At 37.6% G+C, this 24,609-nt stretch overlaps 1 protein-coding gene across 3 annotated transcripts; it reads left to right on the top strand.

The window, feature by feature from the left end:
• Positions 1-6,675: 6,675 nt before the first annotated feature.
• LOC106089964 (transmembrane protein 19) lies at positions 6,676-8,692 on the top strand. 3 transcript variants are annotated; one of them, XM_013255980.2, is made up of 5 exons: positions 6,676-6,736; positions 6,808-6,930; positions 7,425-7,673; positions 7,740-7,892; positions 7,951-8,692. In XM_013255980.2, exons 2-5 carry the CDS (start codon positions 6,810-6,812, stop codon positions 8,430-8,432), a joined length of 1,005 nt encoding a protein of 334 aa, XP_013111434.1. In that variant the 5' UTR covers positions 6,676-6,736; positions 6,808-6,809; the 3' UTR covers positions 8,433-8,692. The 3 variants fall into 3 exon arrangements, with proteins under 3 accessions (XP_013111434.1, XP_013111433.1, XP_013111435.1); XM_013255979.2 differs by lacking the exon at positions 6,676-6,736 and having other exon boundaries at positions 6,746-6,930; XM_013255981.2 differs by lacking the exons at positions 6,676-6,736; positions 6,808-6,930 and adding an exon at positions 6,974-7,315.
• Positions 8,693-24,609: the final 15,917 nt, after the last annotated feature.

Raw genomic sequence — 24,609 nt, 5'->3', positions numbered from 1 at the left:
CTTGCGATAAATGAAATGCGTTGTCGTTCTTGTTTAATACAAAATCACAATCAATTTATTTATTAGCGGAAACAGCATTGCTCCGCCACGGCAGCCGATTGTACGTACCGGATTGACCCAATGGATCCTTCATCGGTAAATGCTGCCGCCGCAGTGTACAACACACTGGTACAACAACAACATCATATAGTTGCCATACTCTATACAGATCTATATTACATAGCCATATTGTTACAAACTGTTTAAAGAGTCGTACCCACTACATCTCGGCCAACCTGACCATACAATCGACCTTGATTGTAACTTAAATCACATCTAAAAATTCATAATTTTCATATTCACTCGTATCATTTTCATTACAATCACTAAGGCTGGCAGTGTTGCGCTCAGGATCCGCAAATTTCTTCGCCCCTTCATAATGTTCCAGTCACATTTTCAATAGACTTGAGTTTACTATGCCGACGTCAGGCATCTGTGTGAACTTACAGTTGTTGACGTCCGATATCTCATATCGGTCCTTGCCCAACTCCCTCCGAACGACGTATAGCCCACGATACTTCGGTATGAGCTTCTTGTTCACCCCCGCAGTCGTGTCAACATTCGTCAAACCCACTATATCCCCCGACTTGAAAGTCATGGAGGGCTTATGGTGCTTCCTAAAATACTCAAGGTTGTAAGACTGAGATCTCCCAAAAGCCTCCCCTCTATCGTCCTCAAATCGCCGTCATCCATACCATAGAACTCCCTCAATCCATCTACTACATCGCCTCTCTGGTGTACACCAAACAGCAGCTTACTCGGAAACTGTCCAGTAGTGCAATGCACCGTATTATTCATGGTTTACTCAACCTCACTGACGACAGTGGACCGAAGTGACCTATATGTAAAGACTCGAATGGCCGCGGGGTCTTTTCAATATAGTAAAAATTCCGTTCATTCCTTCTACAGGGCGCCGAATAAAATATGCATTTTAAGCAATTCCTTCAACTTGTCCCTCATGCCCGGGAACCAGTAATACCTATTGATCTTATTCATACACTTCTCGATCTCCACATGACAATACCTCATGAGTCATACGCATAACATTCGCATAACACTCAAGTTCGCCCCTTTCTGATGCCTAACGTAACCTCTGAATCCTTCCACCTCTAAACTGTGCTATCTGTATATTAAAATCGGCATCATACTCCTCTATCGCAGCAATAACGGGAACTCGGCTATGTGCATCGACTTGTAACAACTCCAATGCCCACCTAGCAATCCTTGGGTTTACCTGCCTTTTACCCAGTGCCAATGCACTGTCGCTATCGTGAATGAAATTCCTTCCAGGTATATCCTAAATCTCGTTAAGGCGTATATAACAGCCAACTTCTTCAACTCGAAGCTGTGGCATTACTATTCCGCCGGTGTCGTACATTTCGAATAATATGGAACTGGATGAAATCTATAATCTGCCTGTGTCTCCCAGTCCGGATACAACACCGGTCCATTAACTAATTTATCCCCCAATGTCACAAATGCCTCGACACACTCATCTGTCCAGTTAAAATCCTTGTTCTTCAAATCGGCCAACGGTCTAGCTATTCTCGAAAAATCAGGAACGAATCGGCGCAAGTATGAAAACAGCCCCAGGCATCTTTCTAACTCATCCCCCGCTAGTCGGTATTGGATACTGCTGAATAGTCCGTATGTGATCACCTTTGCACTGTGGTCGGACTTTTATGGAAAGAGCGGCCAAAAATACATAAAAGCCACATTTATTACCCGATTTTGCTGATCTATGTCCGAACGGAATATGGCTCAAATTGGACTAAATTTCGATATAGCTGTCATATAGACCGATCTGGTGATTTTTAGTCCTAAGCCCATAATTGCCACATTTATTACCCGATTTTACTAAAATTTAAAACGGTGAGTTGTACTATGCCTACCGATGTTCGAACTGAATGTGGTCCAAATTTGACTATATTTCGATATAGCTGCCATATAGACCGATCTGCCGATTTTTAGTCTTAAGCCCATAATTGCCGCATTTGCGATGTACTAGAGAGTTCTTAACTATGGTTTTGGCTACAATTTTTATCTTAGTATTGGATCGAAAATCTCAATGGTTTGGCTGTTATAGGACAAAATATCAAAAAAAAAAAAAGTGACAAAAGTCTGAAAGATCAAAATCTGAAGGCTCGATTTTCACCATAGGTCTAGATCTTTTTTGCTCAGTACAATCCCAAAAATAACAAACGCGAAGGACCCATTAAGATTTGGTTCCTTTCATACTAAACGCCCCACCCTAGTATGTATATAAAAAAATAGAAAACAAAAAAAAAAAATGGAGGCCTCTCTAGTATTTTGGTCATAACTTCTAAGATTGCAAAAAAATTGCAGCTAAAATTTTGCATGTAGCATCTTAAGACCACCATATACTTTGGTGTAAAATATCAATGGGAAGTTCAAGGGACAACATAACTAAAAACCTTCTTGAAGCCCAATTTTATTGGCAAGATAACATTACAAAACACAAATAAAACAATAATTGTGAATAACCTATACAAAAACTTAACATACACAAAACTACATTAAACTGAAGTTAATTCCTTTCTTTTCAATATCCATTATAAATTAAAAAAAAAATGATTTAGAATAGAATAACAAGAATAGAATATTATAAAAAAACAATAAAAATATGATAAAAATGTTTGGTTAAATGTATGGTATTTTTACGGTGGTGGCGGAAGGGGAGGTGGATTTAATGATCGTTCGCCCCGCAGACGATGCGAGTGGAAACAAGCTAAGAGCAAAGGGCTGCTTGACCTTGAAGGCTCTGTTGCCATAGCCGATGGCCCCGCAATACTAACTCTTAGCCGCTTGGTTTTAACAAATCGCTCATCCCAACAATTTCGTAAAATTTATATCTAATATCCGCAATAATTACGCCACACACGCTGAGATAAAATGTTGCATACCGTAACCCAGTATTAAACAATCATTTTAATAAAGTTTTTGATAGGCATACTTTCGATTCTACAAAAATACGCAAAAATAGTCTCAAATTCCATTACTAGCTAAACATAAGACACCACAACGACTTCAACCACACACACTTTATCCATAATTTATCCACCAGATACAAAATCAGCACTTAAAGGTACGTATATTATTTGCATCATTGCAACATTTAATTGCATATGTCCAGCGTTGGACATGTGCAAGTGTATTATAAAATCAAAATTGATTTTTTATTCTTTATTTACTTTTACAAACTAATTTCATAAGAGTATGCTTCGTTGTTTTTTTTATTTTCAGAGCAAACACAAGGACGACCACAGTGCTGCCAAACGTACCTCAGTGACATCGATAACGTAATTAAATCTCTATATCAGTCGTAATCGTCTTATCATCAACAGCAACTGCTAAAGCATTTTAATGCACATCATCATCACAATTTAGATACAAGTGGTGGCCGTAAGTGCTATGCTCGTCTCCATCCCCATCTAATAACTGTCGCAAGAAGAAGTATGGACACAACAACTTGTGCCCTAAGAAGAAGTTGAAGTGTATAAACTATTATAATATTAGCAATAAAAAATTATTAAAATATGTTTGGTTAAATTAACTAAACAATGTCTTCGCTCATGTAATTGAAGAGTGGCATACATAAATAAAAAAAAAACATTTTTGAGTTGATAATAAATAAACCTTAAAATTTTTAAACCTTAAAATGCATTTTCTGCAAATTCTATTCTTTTTTAGTTTTGTCACTCTTTAAGTACATGAGCGTTATTTATGTTTCTTTAGAAACAAATTCACCTTATTTGAGTAATTGGATATAATAGTTTTGCGTTATAGACCAACTTTCGCAGATTGATCATTTGTCGTTGATATGAAATGAGATTAATTTAAAACCCCACTAACCTTTGCTAATGTGTACGATACTCTCTCCATGCTTCGGTTTTGAGGGTCATTTGCTCAACTTCAACTATGGTTTTTGTGGCAATAGCAAAGCTTCGCTACAAATGTTGAGCTACAGCAACAGGCATCTTAATATGAAAACCATCAAATCTTATGTGAGAATCATGGGTTTTTAAATACATACCATTTCAGCTGTTGCCTTTCATTATTGATCAGCAGATTTATTTATTTTGAAATAATCAATAAAATATTTGTTTATTTGACAGTTACCAATGCTGCCAGGTGTATTTCTGCGAAAAAAGCTGTTTTAAACTCCAAAATTACTAAAGTTTCCAATACAGCATCTCTGTTTTAATAAGCGAAAAAACGGATTTATTAAATTTGTCACTTAAAAGAACGAAGTACCCCCCCTAATGCATAATTCTTAAAGGCAGACCCTTTAGTAAATTAATCTTGATAAGCGCACTGATTGTTTCCTTCTCCGGTATTTCATTCAAATTATATTTCAGCATTTCATTCTTTGCATTGACAATTCTAGTACTGACTTCGATTTTGGTGACAAAGGTAATGCGAACACATTCCGTACAAGTGGCACTGAGTTCTATGAGCAAAATAGTAGCGAAATGGCGCTGCATTAGGATAAATTTTGCACAATTTTAAATGTAATTAAATGCTCACGAAATGAGCCGAATCAACTCTGTTTCATTATCGTTGTCTTTGTTGTGTGTTGTTGTTTAACTTTTATTTGTGTTCTGACAAAGAAAAAGAGTCCGAGAGACAAGATTTCGCAATAATTTAATAGGCATTTTCGTTGTGAATGAAGACACTACTAGGCTTAAAGCAAGAGTTCGGTAGTCATTTCGGTTTCGAACATTGGGTCTAATAATGTCCAAACTGCGAACAAATGTAACAGCGAACTTCAGCGTCAGGCGTTTTTGCAGCAGTCGCTTTATTCTTAGAGGTGTTTGCAACACAACAACAAACTATTGGGTGCATTATCTGTCATAATCAGTGATTAGTGTAATTCTGATTTTGAGTATGTTACCAGTTCACGCCATTTTTCGTTGTTTGTGTGTGTTATGGTTCTTAACTATAATACACACGCACAACTAAAACTTGCTGACAGATAGTGCACTTCGCTAGGAAAAATTGTACTCAGCTATTTACGGTACACTACCTGGTAATTATGTCATGTTTGCAATATACCCATTTTTGAATCTCGTCATTTTTCCTGCCGACGCCGTTGTTTGTATCGATCGAGACAATGGATTGGTTCATCAATAGTATTAGCGCCGTATAAATGTTGTCATTCATGCTATCCACAATGATGTCGTCTATATCTTGTTCTTCTATGTCCGACCTGCCAGCAATCATTTGGATTGAAAACATAGCTGATCTGGCTTCCAATTTGTCATATGGTAATTGTCCCACATTGTCTACATACCTTTTTGCTGTTACTTCCAGCTTGCAACGCAATCCAACACATTTTTCTTTTTCGTTAAACTAACAAACAGCTGCATGGTCGTCGTACTGCATGGCTTCTTGGCCAAATGGATTCCACGGCAGTGGGCTTGTTGGCAGCTGAATTGATGTCCATGGATTCGGTGTCAGCGGGTTTGATGGCAGTGGCACAGAATTGATTTCCATGGATTCGGTGTCAGCGGGTTTGATGGCTGTGGCACAGAATTGATGACCATCGGTTTCATTAGCAGTGACAGCAGGATAGATGACCGCAAATATGATGCCAGCGGATTTGGCGGCAGTGGACTCGGTGGCAGCAGTATTGATGTCCATGAATTCGGTGTCAGCGTGTTTGTTACTGCTTATAATATGCAATTCCTGAGGTGACTGCATTGCAGTCATACTGCTATTGCTCAAAGTTGCCTTTGGGGTAATTCAATTCCAGCGACAGTCAACGTATTATTTATCGACTTTCGGCTTGAACGGAAATCCATTCTTATCTCTCGATATATAAGATATCTTGTTATTTTCTTATCTTCAAAATGTTGCACCCCACACCTTAATTGTAGTGATCCTTCTTCCGATGACTGCGTTATTTGCGATAAATTAAACGCGTGGTCGTTGTTTATTATTATTTATTAGCGTAAACAGCATTGCTCTGCCATCTTGCCATAGTTGCCATACTATATACAGATCTATATTACAATACTTAGCAATAATGGTTGCTGTGATTTATTATTACCTGCATGGCGAAACAATTAAAAGTGGTCTCATTTGTACAACAACCACAAATCATAAAGTGCAATCCGCCATCTTGCCATCAAGCTGATCGTCGTTTTGCCAACACACGCAAAATAATTTGTGTGCGTGTGTATATACGCGTACGTGCATGAGCGGAGAATATGCGAGAAAGAAGATAACAACAAAGGAAATGCTTACAAAAATCCGACATCTTAATACCGTCAAACCCGGCCGGCTGTTAACAGCTGTGTGCGTGAGACCACCTTTTTAAATCCTCCTTGTATTACATGTAGCCAAACACAGTTGATCGTTGCTTATTATTTGTTGTCGTATGATATCGATAACTTACCAATGCAACGTTGCACTGAAAATTTACGTTTTATGCATGGCGAAACAATGTGTATACATGAGCGGAGAATATGCGAGAAAGAAGATAACAACAAAGAGAATGCAAACAAAAATCTGTCATCTTAGTACCGTCAAACAATGCCTGCTGTTTATAGCTGTTCGCGTGAGACCACCTTTTTAAATCCGCCTTGCATACGAACTTTACCATATATGCACCCTACATTTGTTTTGACAGTCGCATATGTCACATTGCCTCAATAAGATAGGTGTTTGCTATGTAACTTTCTAAACTAGTACAAGTCCGGATTTTCGTTGAAATCTTAATTTTTGATTTGTTTTTTGTTTTAGAAATGCGTTGGAATATTCGTGATTGGTTACCCATATTATTTTGTGGACTTTCTATACCTCTGTCTCTTTTCATGTGGCTAGGCAATTCCTTTGTATCCAAGTTATGGGCTAAAGAATTTGAAGGTGTGTTCATAAAAAAAAAGAAAGTTGCCGGCTTTAACCAAAATTTGGTGGACATTTATACGATTTCTCCTATAAAAGTGCATCAATATTATACGGAGAATATTGAACAGCCGTAGAAATGCCCCCCATTGAAATAAAACATCATATTCCTGACGTGACAGACAGACCATTCATTGCCGGCATTGGCATTCATTGGTTATGATGCTACAGGTTTCTTCATCATAACTATCATTAAATTTTCAATTTCAAATCAAAGCATTAATATAAAACGGTTAAGATTGATGAAAATAGTATATTTTCCTTTATTGATGGAAATCGGAAATCATTTTATATTGCAGTACGTGGATTAACCAGATGGTCCATATTTGTGCGCCAAGGGTGTTATGTATGCTTATTTATACGTATATAGTAAACAAATTGTTGCTCTGAGAAAACACTTTTTATGACGTGTTACGAATTTGATCTATGTATGTATTTTCTTGTTTCGTTCACAGAATCTCCGGTTATTCCTCCAACCAGATGGTTGTTTTCAATATTTACACCTTTGCTGATGATGGTTGTGGCTCTGAAACGGAAATCAGTTAACAAATCCGGAGCTGCTTTTGGAATTATAACGGCCATTATTTTGTCTATTGCCAATCATGCCTTTTTTGCAAGTTTAGCAACGTTTTTCTTTACCTCATCAAGGGCAACAAAATTTCGCTCTCATATGAAAAAGAAAATTGAAAAAGATTTTAAAGAAGGTAAATGTTGACATAATTTGTTAGGATGATCAAGTTTTTTTTACTAATAAAATGTCTGTTCTACAGGCGAAGGTCAACGCAATTGGGTGCAAGTTCTATGCAACTCTGGCATGGCTACTCAATTGGCGATGTTATATTTAATAGATGTTGGCAGCAGCGAGAGAACCATTAATTTTGTAAAAGACTATCGGGCCAGTTGGCTGGGCATAGCAGTTATGTGTAAGATATTAGTTTGGTCGAGGAATTAAAATAATTATCTATTACCATTACTTTTCAGCTGTTTTTGCCAGCTGCAATGGTGACACCTGGGCCAGTGAACTGGGTAGTGTTCTATCAAAAGGAGATCCCTTTCTCATCACCTCATTGAAAAAGGTTCCACGCGGCACTAACGGAGGGGTATCTCTTATAGGCATATTTGTAAGTTTCTTAGCAGGTATAGCGGTGGGTTTAGCGTATTTCTTCACTATATATTTCACTGCACCCACACATATGATGTTGGTTGCCCCACCACAATGGCCCTTGATATTGTGGGGTGGTTTTGCTGGTCTATTTGGCTCCTTGGTGGATTCTGTGCTAGGTGCTACACTGCAATATTCAGGTATCGATGAAGAAGGAAAAATCGTAGATACTCCAGCTGCAGGCGTAAAATACATAAGTGGTTTAAGAATTATTGACAACCATAGTGTTAATCTTATATCAAGTATTATAACAGGTGTGTGTATTCCCGTATTTGCTATGAAATATTGGCCAGAACGTTAGCTTGTCCAGTCGTGTATTTGACTTACCGTTTGATTGTTAGTGTCTTATGTCGTATCATTAATATTTCGTACTCGAACATAGTGTTAATTTCAGCTATAGGTTTCCATCCAACTGATTGTGATTGGGGATACATTTTTATTCAGTTTTTCTCTTTTTTTTTGAGAATATGATTCATATTTTTACATTTTTGTAATAACTAAGAAGGTATTTTAATATTGTGCATGTTTGTAAAATAAAATAAAAATAATTTCCTAATACAATACGGCTTTAATTAAAATTTGTTAAAACACTGTATTTAATGATAAGTTAAATAATAGTAAATGCTTGGTAGAGTTTTGGCACTGATATGTATATGCTAGTTAACTATGTCATCCCAAATGGATGGAAATCTTACCACAAAAGAAATATTTTTCTTAATTATCATCATCATATGAAGCGGTCTAGAGTGACTTCTTTCGCCGGTCATGCTGTTGTAGCCTCATTTGTTGTAGCAGTGTGTTGTACACTGAGATGGCAGAGTTTACCGATGAAGGAATCCATCGGGTTAATCCGGTATGTACAACCGGGATTGTTGTAGCAATATGTTGTACTCTGAAGCGGCAGCCCTCGCCTATGGAGGACTCAATCGGGTCTATCCGGTATGTACAACCGGCTGTAATGGGATTGTTGCAGCTATATGTTGTACGCTAAAGAGGCAGGCCTCGTCGATGGAGGACTCAATCGGGTCAATCTTGTACGTACAACCGCTGTGCCATGGGATTGTTATGTATGCGGAGGTAGCGATCCTCGTCCAACGTACAACCGGCTGTCATGGGGTTGAGGTTATAACTTGCGAGAAAAAGTTATAACCTCAATCCAATGGCAGCCGCTGGTACGTCCCGGATTGACCCGATGGAGGCATGCAAAACGAAAATGAAGATGAATCAAGAAGTTTACGTAAAACGGAATTTAAAAGTATGTTAAATAATAATAAATAAACTGCCTAAACTCAGAGAAACAATTCTTCATTGCTACAATACGTCTTTGGAACAATATTCCTTCGAACATTCGCCGCATAAGCAATTTAAAATTTTCAGAAAACTTTTTTAAGAAAACTATTATGAATTGTTAATTTTGTGGTGTTTATATGACTATATTGTTTAACGACTTGACTGTCATTTATCAGTCAATTTCAATTAAAAAATTAATTAAAAAAGAGCTTTTCCAATTTTTCCCATAATATTAATAATTCACATTTTTTATTTTTAAATATTAAATTATTGCATTATTTCAATTTTAAATCTATTTTTTTTTTAATTTTAATAATTTCAATTACAATATATAATGCTTAAATTTTTATAATTTTTTTGTAAACTATACCTAATTATTGTCTACACATCTAATAAACCAACACTGTTGTTGTTGTTGTAGCAGTTTGTTATGTTCTATCTTTCGTCTGCTTGATTCTGCTGAGTGTCAAGACCCAGGAACTCTGCGACTAAGATGGGGTGCGTCCACCAGGGATCTGGGCCTGAGTCGAGTGGGTCTGGCTGGGCAGTTAAACAGGTGACGTGTATCGTGCGGTCCCTGGTCACAATCGGGACATACATCTTGCACGTCGGCATCAATCCTTGCTCTGTAGGAGTTAAGGATGCTGCATCTGCCGGAACGTAATTGAACCAAAACTACTCTGATTTGCCGGGGGAGGTCAATTTCTTCAGGTGCAATGGGAGGCGGTCGTTCTCCAAGGACTACATTCACCCAGTAGCCATTTACCGCATCTGCTACCGTCTCTGCATGAATGTTGTCTAGACCTGCTTGATATGACGCTTGATCTAGGGGTTCTCTCTTTTAGCGCTGAACCTCATGCTCTAGATTATGTAGATCTACCTTAAGGTTTCTGGCCGGTGGATATCTATCAAGAAGATGATGATTTGGATGGTGTCCGCGATAACAGCCCAAAAGGTATTGTTTAGGCAGCATGTAGTTATGTCTTCGCACTGATAGGATTTTTGTCTCCTGATGGCGGTGGTCCACATGGTCGGAGAACTGAGCAGACAGCCCGTCGCAGTTCGGAGGGCGGCATTCTGACAGATCTGAATATTATTCCACTGCGTGTCACCAAGTTGACGAGACCACACTGGCGCTGCAAAACATACCACAGACCGACCAATTGCTTCGTACGTGGTCAACAAGATTTCTTTGTCTGCACCCCAAGTGCTGCCAGCAAGTGACTTGAGGAGAATGGGGAGAATGTGTAAGAGCTGTCAAATGTGACGCCAAGTATTTTGGGAAACTTGATGGTCGGAATCTATTCTCCATCGACCATCACAGTCAGCTCAGTATTCACCTCACGCGTATTTGCAGTGAAAAATGTGGCTGGAGATTTGGCGGCAGATATCTTCAGATTTCTTACATCGAAATATGAGGCAAGTTCGTTGAGGTAGATGTCCAACCTATCGCAGATGTCAACAATGGGTGGGGGCCTGATGCTATGATCGTACAATCGTCCGCATATGATACGATCTCTATGCCGGTGGAATGGAGGATAGGTAGAGGTTAAACAATGCCGGAGATATCACCCCACCTTGGGGAACTCCCTGTTTCACTCTACGGTGCTTGGACAGAGATAGTTCGCAACTCAGCGTTTCAGGCCTGGTTGGAGAGACGTGTTGGCGATGTCCTCAAATAGTTTGGCATGGTTGACCGTGTCTAATGCCTTCGATAGGTCCAGTGCCACGAGGACCGTCCTATCACATGGCCTGGGCTGATTGAAGCCACGGCAAATGTGTGCGGTGCAAAGCTGTTATTGTGCTATGCAGTCTTCGAAATTCATGTTGTTGCTCGGCGAATGGAAATTCTCCTACGAGGCTCGGGAGGAGTAATGCCTCAAGGGTCTTTGCTGCTGGTGAGAGAAGGGAGATCGGTCTGTACGACTCCCCCAAACTCGGTTCCTTTCCAGGGTTCGGTAGCGGGATCAATCTGCCCATTTTCCACATATCGGGAACTATAAAAGTGTTGAAAGAGAGGTTGAGGACAGTAGTAAGGTACTCAGCTACAGGCAAATCCAGATTCTTCAACATTAATGTACAGATTCCGTCGGGGCCCAACGCTTTAGATAATTTGGCGCCACGGATGACATTCGTAACTTCGCCCACGGTAAATTGTGATGGCTGTTCATCGGCGCAGAGACCACGAATACGGCGAATGGCTACCCTCCTTGCCCTGTCACACTCGGTATGCACAATAAATTGACGGTTGAACAACCTGGCGCATCTCTTCGGATCAGTCACGGTTATTTCGTGCATAATGTTATCTAATATATCATTACGCTCATTGTAGACTGCACTATAGCTTGATTTAAATAGGGGATTATCGGCTATAATATCATATATGTGTTCGCTATTCCTTTTGACATTGATAACCAAGCTCTTTGCATGTCAGTAATTTGGCGCGGTAGTTAGGCGGCAGCTCATTGGCTAAAGCCTATATATCCGTTAACATATTTTGGTGCATTCGCCAAACTATGTTGGATCTCAAAAGTTTCTTATAAATATTTGATTATACCCGTGGATGTGACCCACCTGCAATTGAGGTGAGGCATTCAAATAAATTCGTTCTGCTAGAAGTAATTAGCAGAACTCGCATCATAGTGACCATTCACGGTCAGGGAGTTAGTTCTAACTCTATCCAAGATTTCATTTCTATTTTTAGCAAAATACATCGTGTTGCATTAGGTTGAAGGATAGGTTCAGCTCCTTGCATTTGGGTTGGAAAGTCCTAGTCTTGTTCGTCAGATTTCGTAGGGCCAGATCGAAATCCAAAGCAAAGGGCATGATCCTCAAAGCACATCATCCTCAATGGTGTGTGAATCTGCAGTATACATGTTGAAAAATATGGTTGACAAACACCTACCCTGTGGGAGCCCATTTTTAGCCACAACCTCCTCAGTAAAAACTAGGTTCAATTAAGAAATTTCTACATTCAATTACAAAATTTGATAAAATCGGTCCAATAAAGGAATTTGAGTTATAGATTAACAATTTTGCGATTTGGATTTATGATAGTCGTGAAAATAGTCTTTACTTCCGTAGCATTAATCTCTTCGATCTTCATAGTGGAATTTATAAAATTAAGTCTATTGCCTTAGGTACAGAAAATATTCCAATCAGTTTCATTAAAATAATTTGTCCTTACTTTCAGCACCATTTACTCCATATTTTTAATACCATTATAATGACATGTCAATTTCCTTTGACTTGGAAACTAGCACGGGTTACACCGCCAAGGAAGAAGGCTTTAACTTTTCAGATTATCGGCCTATTTCCACTCTTCTTGCGCTGTCTATGTAGCATGCAAGTTGACCAACTTGTACCGGAAATAGTAGGTTTGTTAAACCACTGTATCTTCTGAGGGCGATTATGGCGGAAGTACGCTTGCTTTTCCAACCTAATTGCTCGTCGGTGGGTTGGGATCTTGCCATTTCACACTCTCACGTCACAACAGTACAATTTTAATAATTTAGGGTTGCCCAAAAAGTAATTGCGGATTTTTTAAAAGAAAGTAAATGCATTTTTAATAAAACTTAGAATGAACTTTAATCAAATATACTTTTTTCTAAAGCAAGCTAAAAGTAAGAGCTGATAACTGACAGAAGAAAGAATGCAATTACAGAGTCACAAGCTGTGAAAAAAATTGTCAACGCCGACTATATGAAAAATCCGCAATTACTTTTTGGGTAACCCAATATTTGCGTACTTGCATGAGGTCGACCCTTATAGAGTACGGCCTAAATGAATGAAATGGGAAAGTAAATTCAGGGGGAAAGTTTTGTTCTGGCTGAGATGGTGTTCACCACAATTTGCCCGCCCTCCTTTCTACCTAGCTTCCTTTATAGTACTAAATCCATGGTAGACCCTTCTATGCCACGCCCCCTCTATTCTTCCGGTTAGCAGAAATCAAACGACAACGATATATTTAGCACATAGCTGCGACTAAACGACATTTATTCAACAAATATTTACCAGAAAGTTTCATTTTGAAAATGCAAAGTTTTATTTCTAATTCAGGAATTTAACATTTTTCTTATTTTTCATGAATGCGGTTTAGTTCATTTTAATTTAACAACTACGATTAAACTCAAAAGTTCAAATAGCTGGGCAAAAAAAAATAGTATCGTACCGCAAAATAACCTACAGTGAGTTTTTTCAAGTCGCAGCCAGAAATAAACAGTACAATTTTACAATAATGGAAGATTATATTGGGTTGCCCAAAAAGTAATTGCGGATTTTTCATATAGTCGGTGTTGACAAATTTTTTCACAGCTTGTGTCTCTGTAATTGTATTCTTTCTTCTGTCAGTTATCAGCTGTTACTTTTAGCTTACTTTAGAAAAAAAGTGTAAAAAAGTATATTTGATTAAAGTTCATTCTAAGTTTTATTAAAAATGCATTTACTTTCTTTAAGAAAATCCGCAACCCAATAGCTATCTATCTCAAAGAGCTAACAACAAAATATGTGGAAAAAATTCTTTTAAAAAAATGTAGCATATTTGTTGTCTTTTATGAAAGTGAAATCATATGCGAACAATTTTGTATCTAAAAAAAAACCGGAATTACTTTTATGTCTTGCTGTGCTGTAACAAAGCGAACACATTAACATACCGACATACGTACACATAGACCATAAAGTCTGCGTACATGTGACAATTTCTTTTTTAATGATTAAAAAACAACATAAAAAAATAAATAAAGTTAAGTTTTGTTGTATATGTTGTTTCTTTATATTTCTTAAATCAGAAAACAAAAATACAAGTTTGCTTTTGCTTTTTTGTTCTAACGGTACTTTTGTCTCATAAGAAGAAATTATGACAACCAAAAGTCTGCGTTCACTTTGTTTACTTCGAAAGTACCGTTACTTTTTATGAAGCTTGTTCTTATTTTTGATCAGATTCAGTTCATTATCATAACAAGTGATAGTTACACGTGTTTTTTTTTTTAATTAATAAACTTGGAAACATGGAAACTAAAGGAAAGGAAATATGCATATCTGAAAGAAAAATAATTATTAAATTGTGGAAAGAAGGACAAAGCGTTAAGAAATATTGGTGGAACAACTGGAAGAACGTATTCTTCTGTCCAGCGCGTAATTAATAATTACAAAGAAACCGGCATTATAAATTCAAAGCCTTGGCCTGGGCGTCCAAAAAAATTATCCGTTAGAGAAGAGCGCAAAGTGATTAATATGGCAAGCAACAACCCTCGTATAACATCAACCAAAATTGTTGAAAATATTAAAACAATGTTTAAAAAAAGCATCTGTGCCGAAACTGCCAGAAAAATATTACATAGAGCTGCATTTCATGGAAGAGTTGCTCGAAAAAAGCCGTATATTTCAGTCATAAACAGACAAAAGCGGATTGCATTCGCTAATACTTTCATCAATAAGCCTCCTGAATTTTGGAAACAAATTATTTTCTCCGACGAGAGCAAATTCTGTATTTTTGGCATTAAAGGTCGGCAAATAGTGTGGCGCAAGTCGGGGACTGAGCTGGAAAAACAAAATTTAGTTGGAACGGTGAAGCACGGTGATGGTGGAGATATGGTGTGGGGGTGTATGGGTGCAAGTGTAGTGGGTCAATTAGAATTTATTGAGTCCAAAATGGATAAATGGGGTTATCTCAATATATTGAAAAAAAATTTGAAACAAAGTGCTGCTAAACTAGGGTTAGCAACAACATTTTGGTTCCAACAAGATAACGATCCAAAGTATACATCGGAGGTTGTTAGGCTTTGGCTTCTATATAACACTCCAAAGCAGCTTAAAACACCACCCCAATGACCAGATCTCAATCCCATTGAGCATCTTTGGGATCTATTGAAGAAATTCGTCAGCACGTTATAACCAGCAAGGTGATGTTACGAAGTGTCATGCAGGCAGAATGGCCGAAAACAACATCTGAGGAAAAAGAGAAGTTGGTAAACTCCATGCCAAATAGACTAAGTGCAGTCTTAAAACAACGTGGCTATCCTACCAAATATTAGGAATGTGTTAATATGCTTTTAATTTGTGTTTAAATAACTCTTTTGTTTATTTTTAATTACTGAACGCAGACTTTGTGGTGCTTATATTTAATTGTTATCATATTTAAATCGGTTTAGAGTGAAAGTGCTTAACCAAACTTAGAATTTTGTTTTCTAAAATAAAAGTTTGCCAGGTGAACGCAGACTTTATGGGCTATGTGTATGTACCACAACAGCTGAGTTATACTGGGTCAATGACCGCAGAGATTGTACATTTGGTTTTTAAATTCTACCGTCTCCGATGGGAAAGTAATGGAGTTATTTTCTTTATCAAAAGTAGCAAATTTTATGCATTTGGTTTTTAAATTCTACAGTCTCCGATGGGAAAGTAATGGAGTTATTTTCTTTATCAAAATTAGCAAACATCCGCCAGTATTGTTGATAAAAGTTAAATTAACACTTGACAAGGATTTAATTTTGTTTAATTTATGTATTTGCTATGTAAAGTGTGTATACGAAATGGTCACGGCTCCACTAAACTAGTTGTGATGCTGTAGGCACAAAATACATAGCTGCAGCAGTGTCTTTAAAACTTGTAGGCGTTTGTTGTTGGGCGGTAGATTTCAGCTGTATATGCGTGACTATTTCGTATGCATTCGCTCGGAAGCAATCTTATTATTTCCTTTTTGTTTGTAACTTTATGTTAAAGACATTCCAGACAAATATTCGAATTTAAATATTTAGGTTATTAATTTTTTGGACAAAGTTCTCTCAGAAGGTTAACGATTCTTCGTAACATTCTAAGAGAGCGAGTCCCATAGGTAATATAAAAAGAATAAGAGAGTTAAAATCACTTACTTTGTAGCTCGAATCGCTCGTTGAAAGGCCTTTCATTGCGATTGATATACTAAGCTGCATGCAATGCTCTGATGTTTTTCCTCCTTAAGGGGCTTTGTAAATACAAAAAAAACTTTATGTATGTACGGATGTACATATAATTCTTTTTATCACTTGTCTGCATGTAATCTTTTGCTATTACAACAAGGGAAATGCAAATTGAGATATATTTCGTTCGCGAAACCTAATTTACTTAGAATTTACTTATTTCAAAATTGCGAACACTGACATTTCGCTTTCATTAATATCCACAAAGTGCTCTTAATAATTATGTTCTTTTTACCTTAAATAATATGAGCTAAAGTGTTTTTTCCTTATGTTAAGCTCAAAGTGTAGGAGTTAAACAAAAATATAAAAATCACACACTGGTCTCTTTCTCGCACAATAGAACCTAAGTGAATATAATTTTAACGTCCGACACTTGAAATTTATTGGACACCGCACAGCCTTCAAATTTTAAGGCTAAGGGTAGGCCAAAGGCTTTCACAAAAAGAAAAATCTCCTCGAGACATTAAAAAAATATGATTTTCAGGGAGGTGATTCCTCTGTTTCCTTATTAACCACACTGTACCGGGGGGTATGCCGAATACAAAACTTCACAACGGCAGAAATAAACGGACCGATCACAGCGAAGCCAATCGATAGTGAAGGGAGCAAACACCTGATGGCCACAGACTCCAAAATTGAAGAGGGAAAATACATAACGTCATCACCAGGAAGGAATAAGAGATTTTAGACACACGCTTACCAAGAAAATTTCAATTCTCTGACCAGCTAAAAATATTAACAAAATCCATGCATAATGCATAAAATTTCCTCCGTGGCGAAAAAAGTTGTTAATGCAGCCTATAAAACAAAAGGAATTTTCCTTAAAAAAAAAAAATAAAAATACGGCAAACACTCGCGTGAATTATTATTTTAACTTACTTCAAACGAAAAAGTCGTGCAATCTAAATTGGATTCTAAATTCACTCCATGAACTTGATAATTTCTTTGACAAAATCGCAAAACTATAGCGAATAGCAAGTTCTGGCCGTGGAGATCACTGTGAACTGAAAAGACATACTGTCCCCTTATCCAGATGCTCTTAAATGCTCAGGTCACTTTCAAAACTTTACACAATTCTGTGTATTCCAAGTCGAATATGGCTACCAAGGCAAAACTGAGTTTAGGAACAGTGCAAAAATGTGAAACAAACTCTCAGCCAGATACATCATCCATATTTCCATTTGCACTGGCAATGGGGAATCATTCGTCAAATTTTAGTACAAAAAAGGGGGAAAAATTATTTAAAAATATAGAAAAAAATTACCTTCACCGAGATTTGAACATGGGCCTCCGGATTACTAAGCGGATGCAACTATAAGTACCTGCAGCGGCTAAGCACTCTATCCTGCCTCACTCCTACAGTGGAGTGCAAACAAAACAAAATAGTTTGTGGTGGCAAAAAAAGGTCGAGAAAGTAAGACAAATACATGTCTTACGCACACATCGAAACACCGGAAATTAAATAACACATCTACAAGCGCTCTCTAGATCTTTGAAATTTTTATTAAAGACCAATTAATTGACCACCTTAATCATTTTGCTTTAGTTGCCTCCTGTCAATCTGGCTTCAGGAAATTTCATAGCACGCTTGTTTGTTTATTTGTTTTCAGTTTCACATAAACAAGAATTTAAATCTTATAATTATAGCATGCGACTTTTGTTGTAATAATAAGATTGTTACAAAAGTTGATTTAATAATAAAATTTGTGTTGATAAAAATCGCATTTAACAAAAAAAAAAATAGATAAGATAATTAAACAAGTAACCAAAATAATAAATCAGTTTCCTGTCATAAGTAGACATTTTTAACATAAATACAAGGTAACAAAATTATTAGACATATTCATATAAAATTTTAATCCTTAAAAGCAATAAATTGCCAATAAATTGAATATGAGGAGTCAAAGAGTTCCAAAGACGAATAGCATTGTAGAAAAATTGCCATCCAGATATCAGGAGACGATAGCGAATGGGTACTATTACAATTCTTCTGCTAGATCTACCAATTTTAAGTTTGGCGTGAAGATTTTCAGGAGTTCTGTTGTACACTAACTTATGTATCATTAAAAGTGTTCTTATAAAAATTAAATCGCCGAATGCGTTACAATGCAACTTTTTTGTAAAAGTTGAAACACTTGCATATCTCTTTTGGCATATCTTATTATCGTGTTATGCGCCATTTCCAACCGATTTCTGCTTCTCGATTCACATTGGCTAAACAACTCACAGCCATATTGGAGCATAGGTACAAGATATGATTTCGCTAAAAGGGATCTGATGTTCTGTGGTGTGTATGAATGTATTTCATATAGTGTTCTTAACATTCCGAAGATTTTGTCTGTTACTGATATGATATGGTCCTTCCTTGTTAGGGTTTGATTAATAATTACACCAAGATTTTTTGCTTTATATACCTGTTTGCGTATAACGTTATTTCCAATTTGCACAGGGCAGCGGTTTGAAAAAGTAATGAACTTTGATTTGTTTGGATTTATGTGCAGTTTGTAATAAATAAAATAAAATATCTATGAAATACGTAACCAACACGCAGGGGATGTCCCCTATATATGCAGTGCGTTGCGTTGGCAATTAGGAAAGTTAAGGGTTGGAGGGGGGGAAAGAAGGAGTAGTGTTTATTGATATTAGTTTTAATTTCTGAACGTCAATGTCGGTGGGAAAGACATTAGCTTCCTGGCAAGTCTTGTATTCCTGGTGAACATCCTTACGTCAGGGAATAGAAGACGAATATCCCTGGAACATGCGCTCTATAAAAATAACGATAGAGCTATACAACGCTACCCAAATTCCGAAGATGTTCAAGAGAAGCAATAGAGTTGGATACCTTACTGTCCCCAATCAACACCATCGCTCTCCGTTGAACCCGGTCAAGTAGCTCCAAGGATAATTTTGGAGCTCCTGCCCATATATGAGAGTTATATTCCATCCTCGGCCTGATATAGGTAGTATAGATATTGAGAAGATCAAAACAGGTGAAATATTTCTTGCACCGCTAAAGAAAGCCCAAACACTTGAATGCTTCTTTCGACACTTCGAATACGTGTTTTGACCAACGGACATCACATTGTATCTTCATGCCCAGAACATCAAGAGGATCTGACTGTTCAATATCTATACCGTCGATAGATATCGACGATTGAAGTGGGTCAGTGAATCGCTTGTGAGACAAGAAACAGCACTGCGTCTTCTGTGCGTTAATGTTTACTCTCTTCATTCTACCTCATTCGGAAATGGCCAACAAATTCTGGGAGAGCGTCTCATCCATAATGCTCCTCCTGTCCACAATTTCTTGAGGACTGGAGGCGACTATGATCGAATGAACATGAATGACACAGACTATTGTCATCGGCAAATGAGTAGAATGGATTCGAAGTCTGACCTAATAGATCGTCAATGAAAATAAGAAAAAGGGAAGGGGAAAGGACAGAGCCTTGTGGCACACCAACGGTCAATGTATATTCATCTGATGAGAACCCATCTACAAAAACTCGTATAGTGCGATCTCTGAGAAAGCTCGATATAAAACGAACGAAGTAATTACCGACTCTCTCTTTGTGACCATCTATCATTCGTTGCCTTTCGGGCTTGGTCTTGAAAACTTAGCTTACATGTCGTTAGAGGCATTCCCACAGATTCCAGTTTCCCTGAAATGTGTAACGTTGTTCCTAGTCTTGCAAGCTCGTCCGCTTTAGGTTAGGTTGAAAAGAGGGTGCGGATATTAATCCGTCCTATGCCACTATAGACATACACCTAAGCCAGTAATCGGCTTGTTGTGCGTTTTAAATACTAAAAAAGTAACCTCGAAAAAGCAAATCTAAGTTAGGAATTCCGTACTACTTGCAAAATCATTGTTTCCATGCCACGCCCCTAAGTCAGTTCCAGACTGGTATTGTGTCCCCACCTAAGTGCCAATATCTGTTAGACGTGAAAGCCTGGCAATGCCATAGGAAATGCTCCAACATCTCATCAGCTTCCTCGCATGCTCTACACATGCTATCACTTGCCGCACCGGTTTTAAATAGGTGAGCTCGTAGTCCAATGTGTCCCGTTATGATACCGAAAGCTATACTGACATCCTTCTTACTTCCTTTCAGTAATAACCTTGTCTTCTCACGATCTGGACCTCCCCGTAGGATATTCGCCGTTCTACCGACCATTTCACTGTTCCAGAGGGTTACATGTGCATTCGTCGGACTGCGTCGACCCGATAGGCTTCGGGTTAACCAAGTTTATTGACGGCAGTTCTCTGTCCTTCACAACCAAATCGTCTGCTTTCTCATTCCCAGTTACTCCGCTATGGTCAAAAAATGTTCATACTAAACGTCCTAGCGTTAACACCACACCACCTCACGCATTATGTGATCGCCCGGATCTCCGCCTGGTCAGGCAATCTAAAACAGATGTCAGTCCCTGGGTTCTCAATGTAGACCCCAGGCCCACTCTAACATTGATCCATCCGTGTTACATGATCTTCCAGATGGCTATACTAGGGTTCCATCAATCCAAGTTAATGCAGCTGGCAGCAGTGCTTCGCAGTCGACCTGAAGTCTCGTCTCAGTTATCCGATCGGAAACCTCTTCCATTCCTTTCAGGTTTCCTATCGTCGCCTCGATTATACCGCGAGGGTATGAGCTGCTCCCATCCTCAATCCATTCACCCGTCGCCTTTCGTCTCAAAACCGCGGTGGCTGCCTCGCACTTTATATGTATGTCTATTGGTTTGATATATAGAACAGTCTCCAGTGCCCTAGTGGGCGTGGTCCTCATCTCTCCGCCTATGACAAGACAAAATAAAATAAGACATCAACAGTGCCGTAATGATATTCTTGTATATGGTCTTCCTCCTAATGTTGAACCAATCGCCATGGCTCAAAACATCTCAAAAGCGGTTGGCGTCATCCTGAGAGTTGAAGACTTGAGCAGTTGTTTTTGGCTGGGGATGAACAAGAAAACATTGTTAATAAAATTCTGTTCTGCCATCAAAAGGGATGAAGTGATGAAGAAATATTTTGCTAAAAAAGACTTAAATTCTAATCAAATACTCCCAACTGATATCGAGTCCCGGGTGTATTTGAATGAAAATCTTTCCCCAGCTGCAATTAAGCCCAAAAATATCTGTCGGGACCTACAGAAGAAAAAAGAAAATAAAAGCTTTCGTCTAATTGCATCTATCCCGGCTGCTAATATTATTCATAAAAACGGTTCTAAATCGTTTGCAAGTTAAAGCAAATTTCCTCTCTGGCTGGTGAAAATGGAGAAGATGAAAATTTAATTAGGCGACAGTTGGGCCGGAGAAGCAATTCGCCAACTATTGCTATTTCCTCTACACCGGCATTTGGCACTCCTCATGCAGTCATGTAAACAAATTATAAAGTTTTGGTTGAGTGGGTGGGTTAGTATACCAGGTTAACATTTATGTATTTTGTTACGTGATTGATACAAAACTCTTTTCATAAAATTTTCTAGATAAGGTAGGGAGGGAGGGTTAGTTGTCGAATTATTGGACTCTTGTTCAATAATTAGACTTTGGAGAGCAGAGAAATGCAGGAGAATGCGAGAGTGAACTAGATACATTGACAGACAACCACTTACAGAAATATAATTTGGGTAGGAGAGACAAATTTCTTCTAAGCACAGTGGGGGAAACTGGAAAATTTTTAAAGGAAAACGAGGAGATTTTAATATTGAGCGCAGATAAAGGAGGAAAAACTAGTGATGAAAAAGGGAGATTATGGCGCGAAAATGCACCTTAGGGAACATCTGCACGTATAGACGACTAAAAAGAGACCCAACATCAGGAATTCAAATCAAAATCAACATTGTGGACACCCTTTTTAATCAAAACATAATAAACACGACGATAAGAACAAGTTATTGAGTAAAACTGCGTACGCTTCAAGGATATATGGACTACCAAAAATCCATAAAACAGACACACCACTTACCCCTACCACTCCCCTATATACGGATTATCCAAATACATCACAGAGATATTACACAATGTTACGAAGGACTCAATATACAACATAAAGGACGGAATAGAATTCAAAACGAGAATCAACGACCAAGAGATTAAAGACACGGAATTACTAGTCTCGTTCGACGTTGAATCCTTGTTCCCCAGTGTTCCTGTCAATCTGGCAATATCGACAATAACGGAGAAATGGACAATTATTCAAGAATATACAAAAATTCCAATAGATTTACTTATAGAGATGGTAAACTTATGTACAAAGGATTCCAGATACTTTATGTATGATGACAGGTTTTATGAACAGAAAAAGGGCATGCCAAGGGGTCTCCATTATCGCCGATAGTAGCAGACATAATCCTGGAGGAACTACTAGACACTTGACCAAATATGTAGATGACATATTTTGCATAATCGACAAGAATGAAGTAGAAAACAGACTCCGAATATTGAATTCATTCAATTAACAGATCCAATTTACAATGGAATGTCAAACAAATGGCATGTTATCCTACCTCGACACAATACTCCAAAGGAAAGGCAATCTGTTGCTCGATTGGTACCAACATGAAATAGCATCAGGGAGACTCATTAACTTCTATTCAAAGCATCTAAGGAGGATAAAAATCAACACTGCCACAAATTTTATCTATAGGGTCTTCAAATTAAGTGACAAATCCTTCCACATCGAAAATGAGATTAGAATTCTTAACATAATAAAGAAAAATGATTTCCCAAGAAAAACGGTAACAGATCTAATAAAGCACGTGAAGAATAAAAAGGACAACGATACGAAGGAACTTACCCCAAGAATTTATAAAAGGACAACATATATTTCAGGCTTTTCAGAGAGATTTGGTTATTCCAACATTTACAACAAAGACTCATACCAACTGGCACTAAAAAGCGGCAATACCGTCAACAACCTATTTAGCAAGACTAAAACCAGGATAAGGAAAGAGGAAAAATCGAACATGGTACACAAGACAAGCTGCGATGGGGACAGGTCCAATATATGCCCAATGGCATATATTGGCACTACAAAAACAAAACTGAAGACAAGGGTTTCCGCTCATAAATCGGATCAAAAGGCAAATGAAAAGCCTTTAGAACAGAAGACTGAACTCACAGCCCACTGTGCAACTTGAGGACATGTACCAAATTTCAAGGACGTCAAGATATTAGCCCAAGAACCTAACTACAAAAGAGGATACACATTAGAAATGCTGAACATAATTAACACGCCAACTACCGAACGTATGAGCTACAAAACGGATACAGACCACTGTGCACCAATATATAGAAACTTAATCCAAAAATATAAGCAATAGACTAATATAAGCAATAGACTAATATAAGCAATAGAGAATAAGCTTCAGTCATTCTTGTGTGGTGTAAGAAATAAGTTCACTTGTTTTAAAATGTAATTTCTGTTTCAAACGTTAAATTTTAATCAAATTCATATTTTGTTTCTGTGCTTTTTTTTAATTCTGTTTTATGGTACTATAATCTTTTTAGTTATCCATTCCCATATGAAGATTACCGGCGGTAATCGAAATATTGGAAGAATTTAAAATAAAAAAACACCGACATCTGTTTTTAATAATTGTACATGACTTCAAGCCGAACTATCCACGAAATTATAATCATATAATAATATAATTTATAATCATATAATAAAAATTAATTTAGGAGACTTTAACTGTAATATTTTAGATTCTAGAAAGTATGTGTGTCTTAAGCTATCATTAACTCGCTGCAATCTTTCCGTCCTCCACAACAACATTCCTACGCACTACGACTTAGTTCGAAACTCTCTATCTCTTATTGATTACACTCTTGTTAGTTGGACCGACTCCGTGATTCAGAGCAGCCAGTTCAACTTTTGCAAAAGCATTCACGATTTTGCAATATCGACTGCCTACCAGCGGTAATACTTTTTTCAAATCTTTTCGTGCTAACGTTTACTTTATTGACAAGAAAGTTTAGTAAATGATATATTGCTTACTGACTTTTCGTCAATTTACTATACTAATGATATGAACAGCTATCAATTTTAAATGAAAAACTCTATATTTGGTTTAACAGGCATGTTCCTGAGAAAACGAAAATAATTAGATATGGCAAACCAAAATGGTACAATAATAATGATGTGCGGCTAGCTATTCTTAACAGAGAATTGGCATATCGCGCTTCTATTGAAGAACCCTCTGCCAGTAATGACTTGCGGCATAAGAGATATAA

This window comes from Stomoxys calcitrans, chromosome 1 (genome assembly GCF_963082655.1).
Source record: "Stomoxys calcitrans chromosome 1, idStoCalc2.1, whole genome shotgun sequence".
Classification (NCBI taxonomy): domain Eukaryota; kingdom Metazoa; phylum Arthropoda; class Insecta; order Diptera; family Muscidae; genus Stomoxys; species Stomoxys calcitrans.
Note: the sequence above shows the minus strand (reverse complement) of the source record. Positions and strands in the feature narration are given on the sequence as shown.

Bases quoted from the DNA above. Each gene is read 5' to 3' on its own strand.
- LOC106089964 (XM_013255980.2), top strand. From the start codon at position 6,810: ATGCGTTGGAATATTCGTGATTGGTTACCCATATTATTTTGTGGACTT. The intron at 7,674-7,739 runs GTAAATGTTGAC...TCTGTTCTACAG, and splicing joins TGAAAAAGATTTTAAAGAAG to GCGAAGGTCAACGCAATTGG. The intron at 7,893-7,950 runs GTAAGATATTAG...ATTACTTTTCAG, and splicing joins GCTGGGCATAGCAGTTATGT to CTGTTTTTGCCAGCTGCAAT.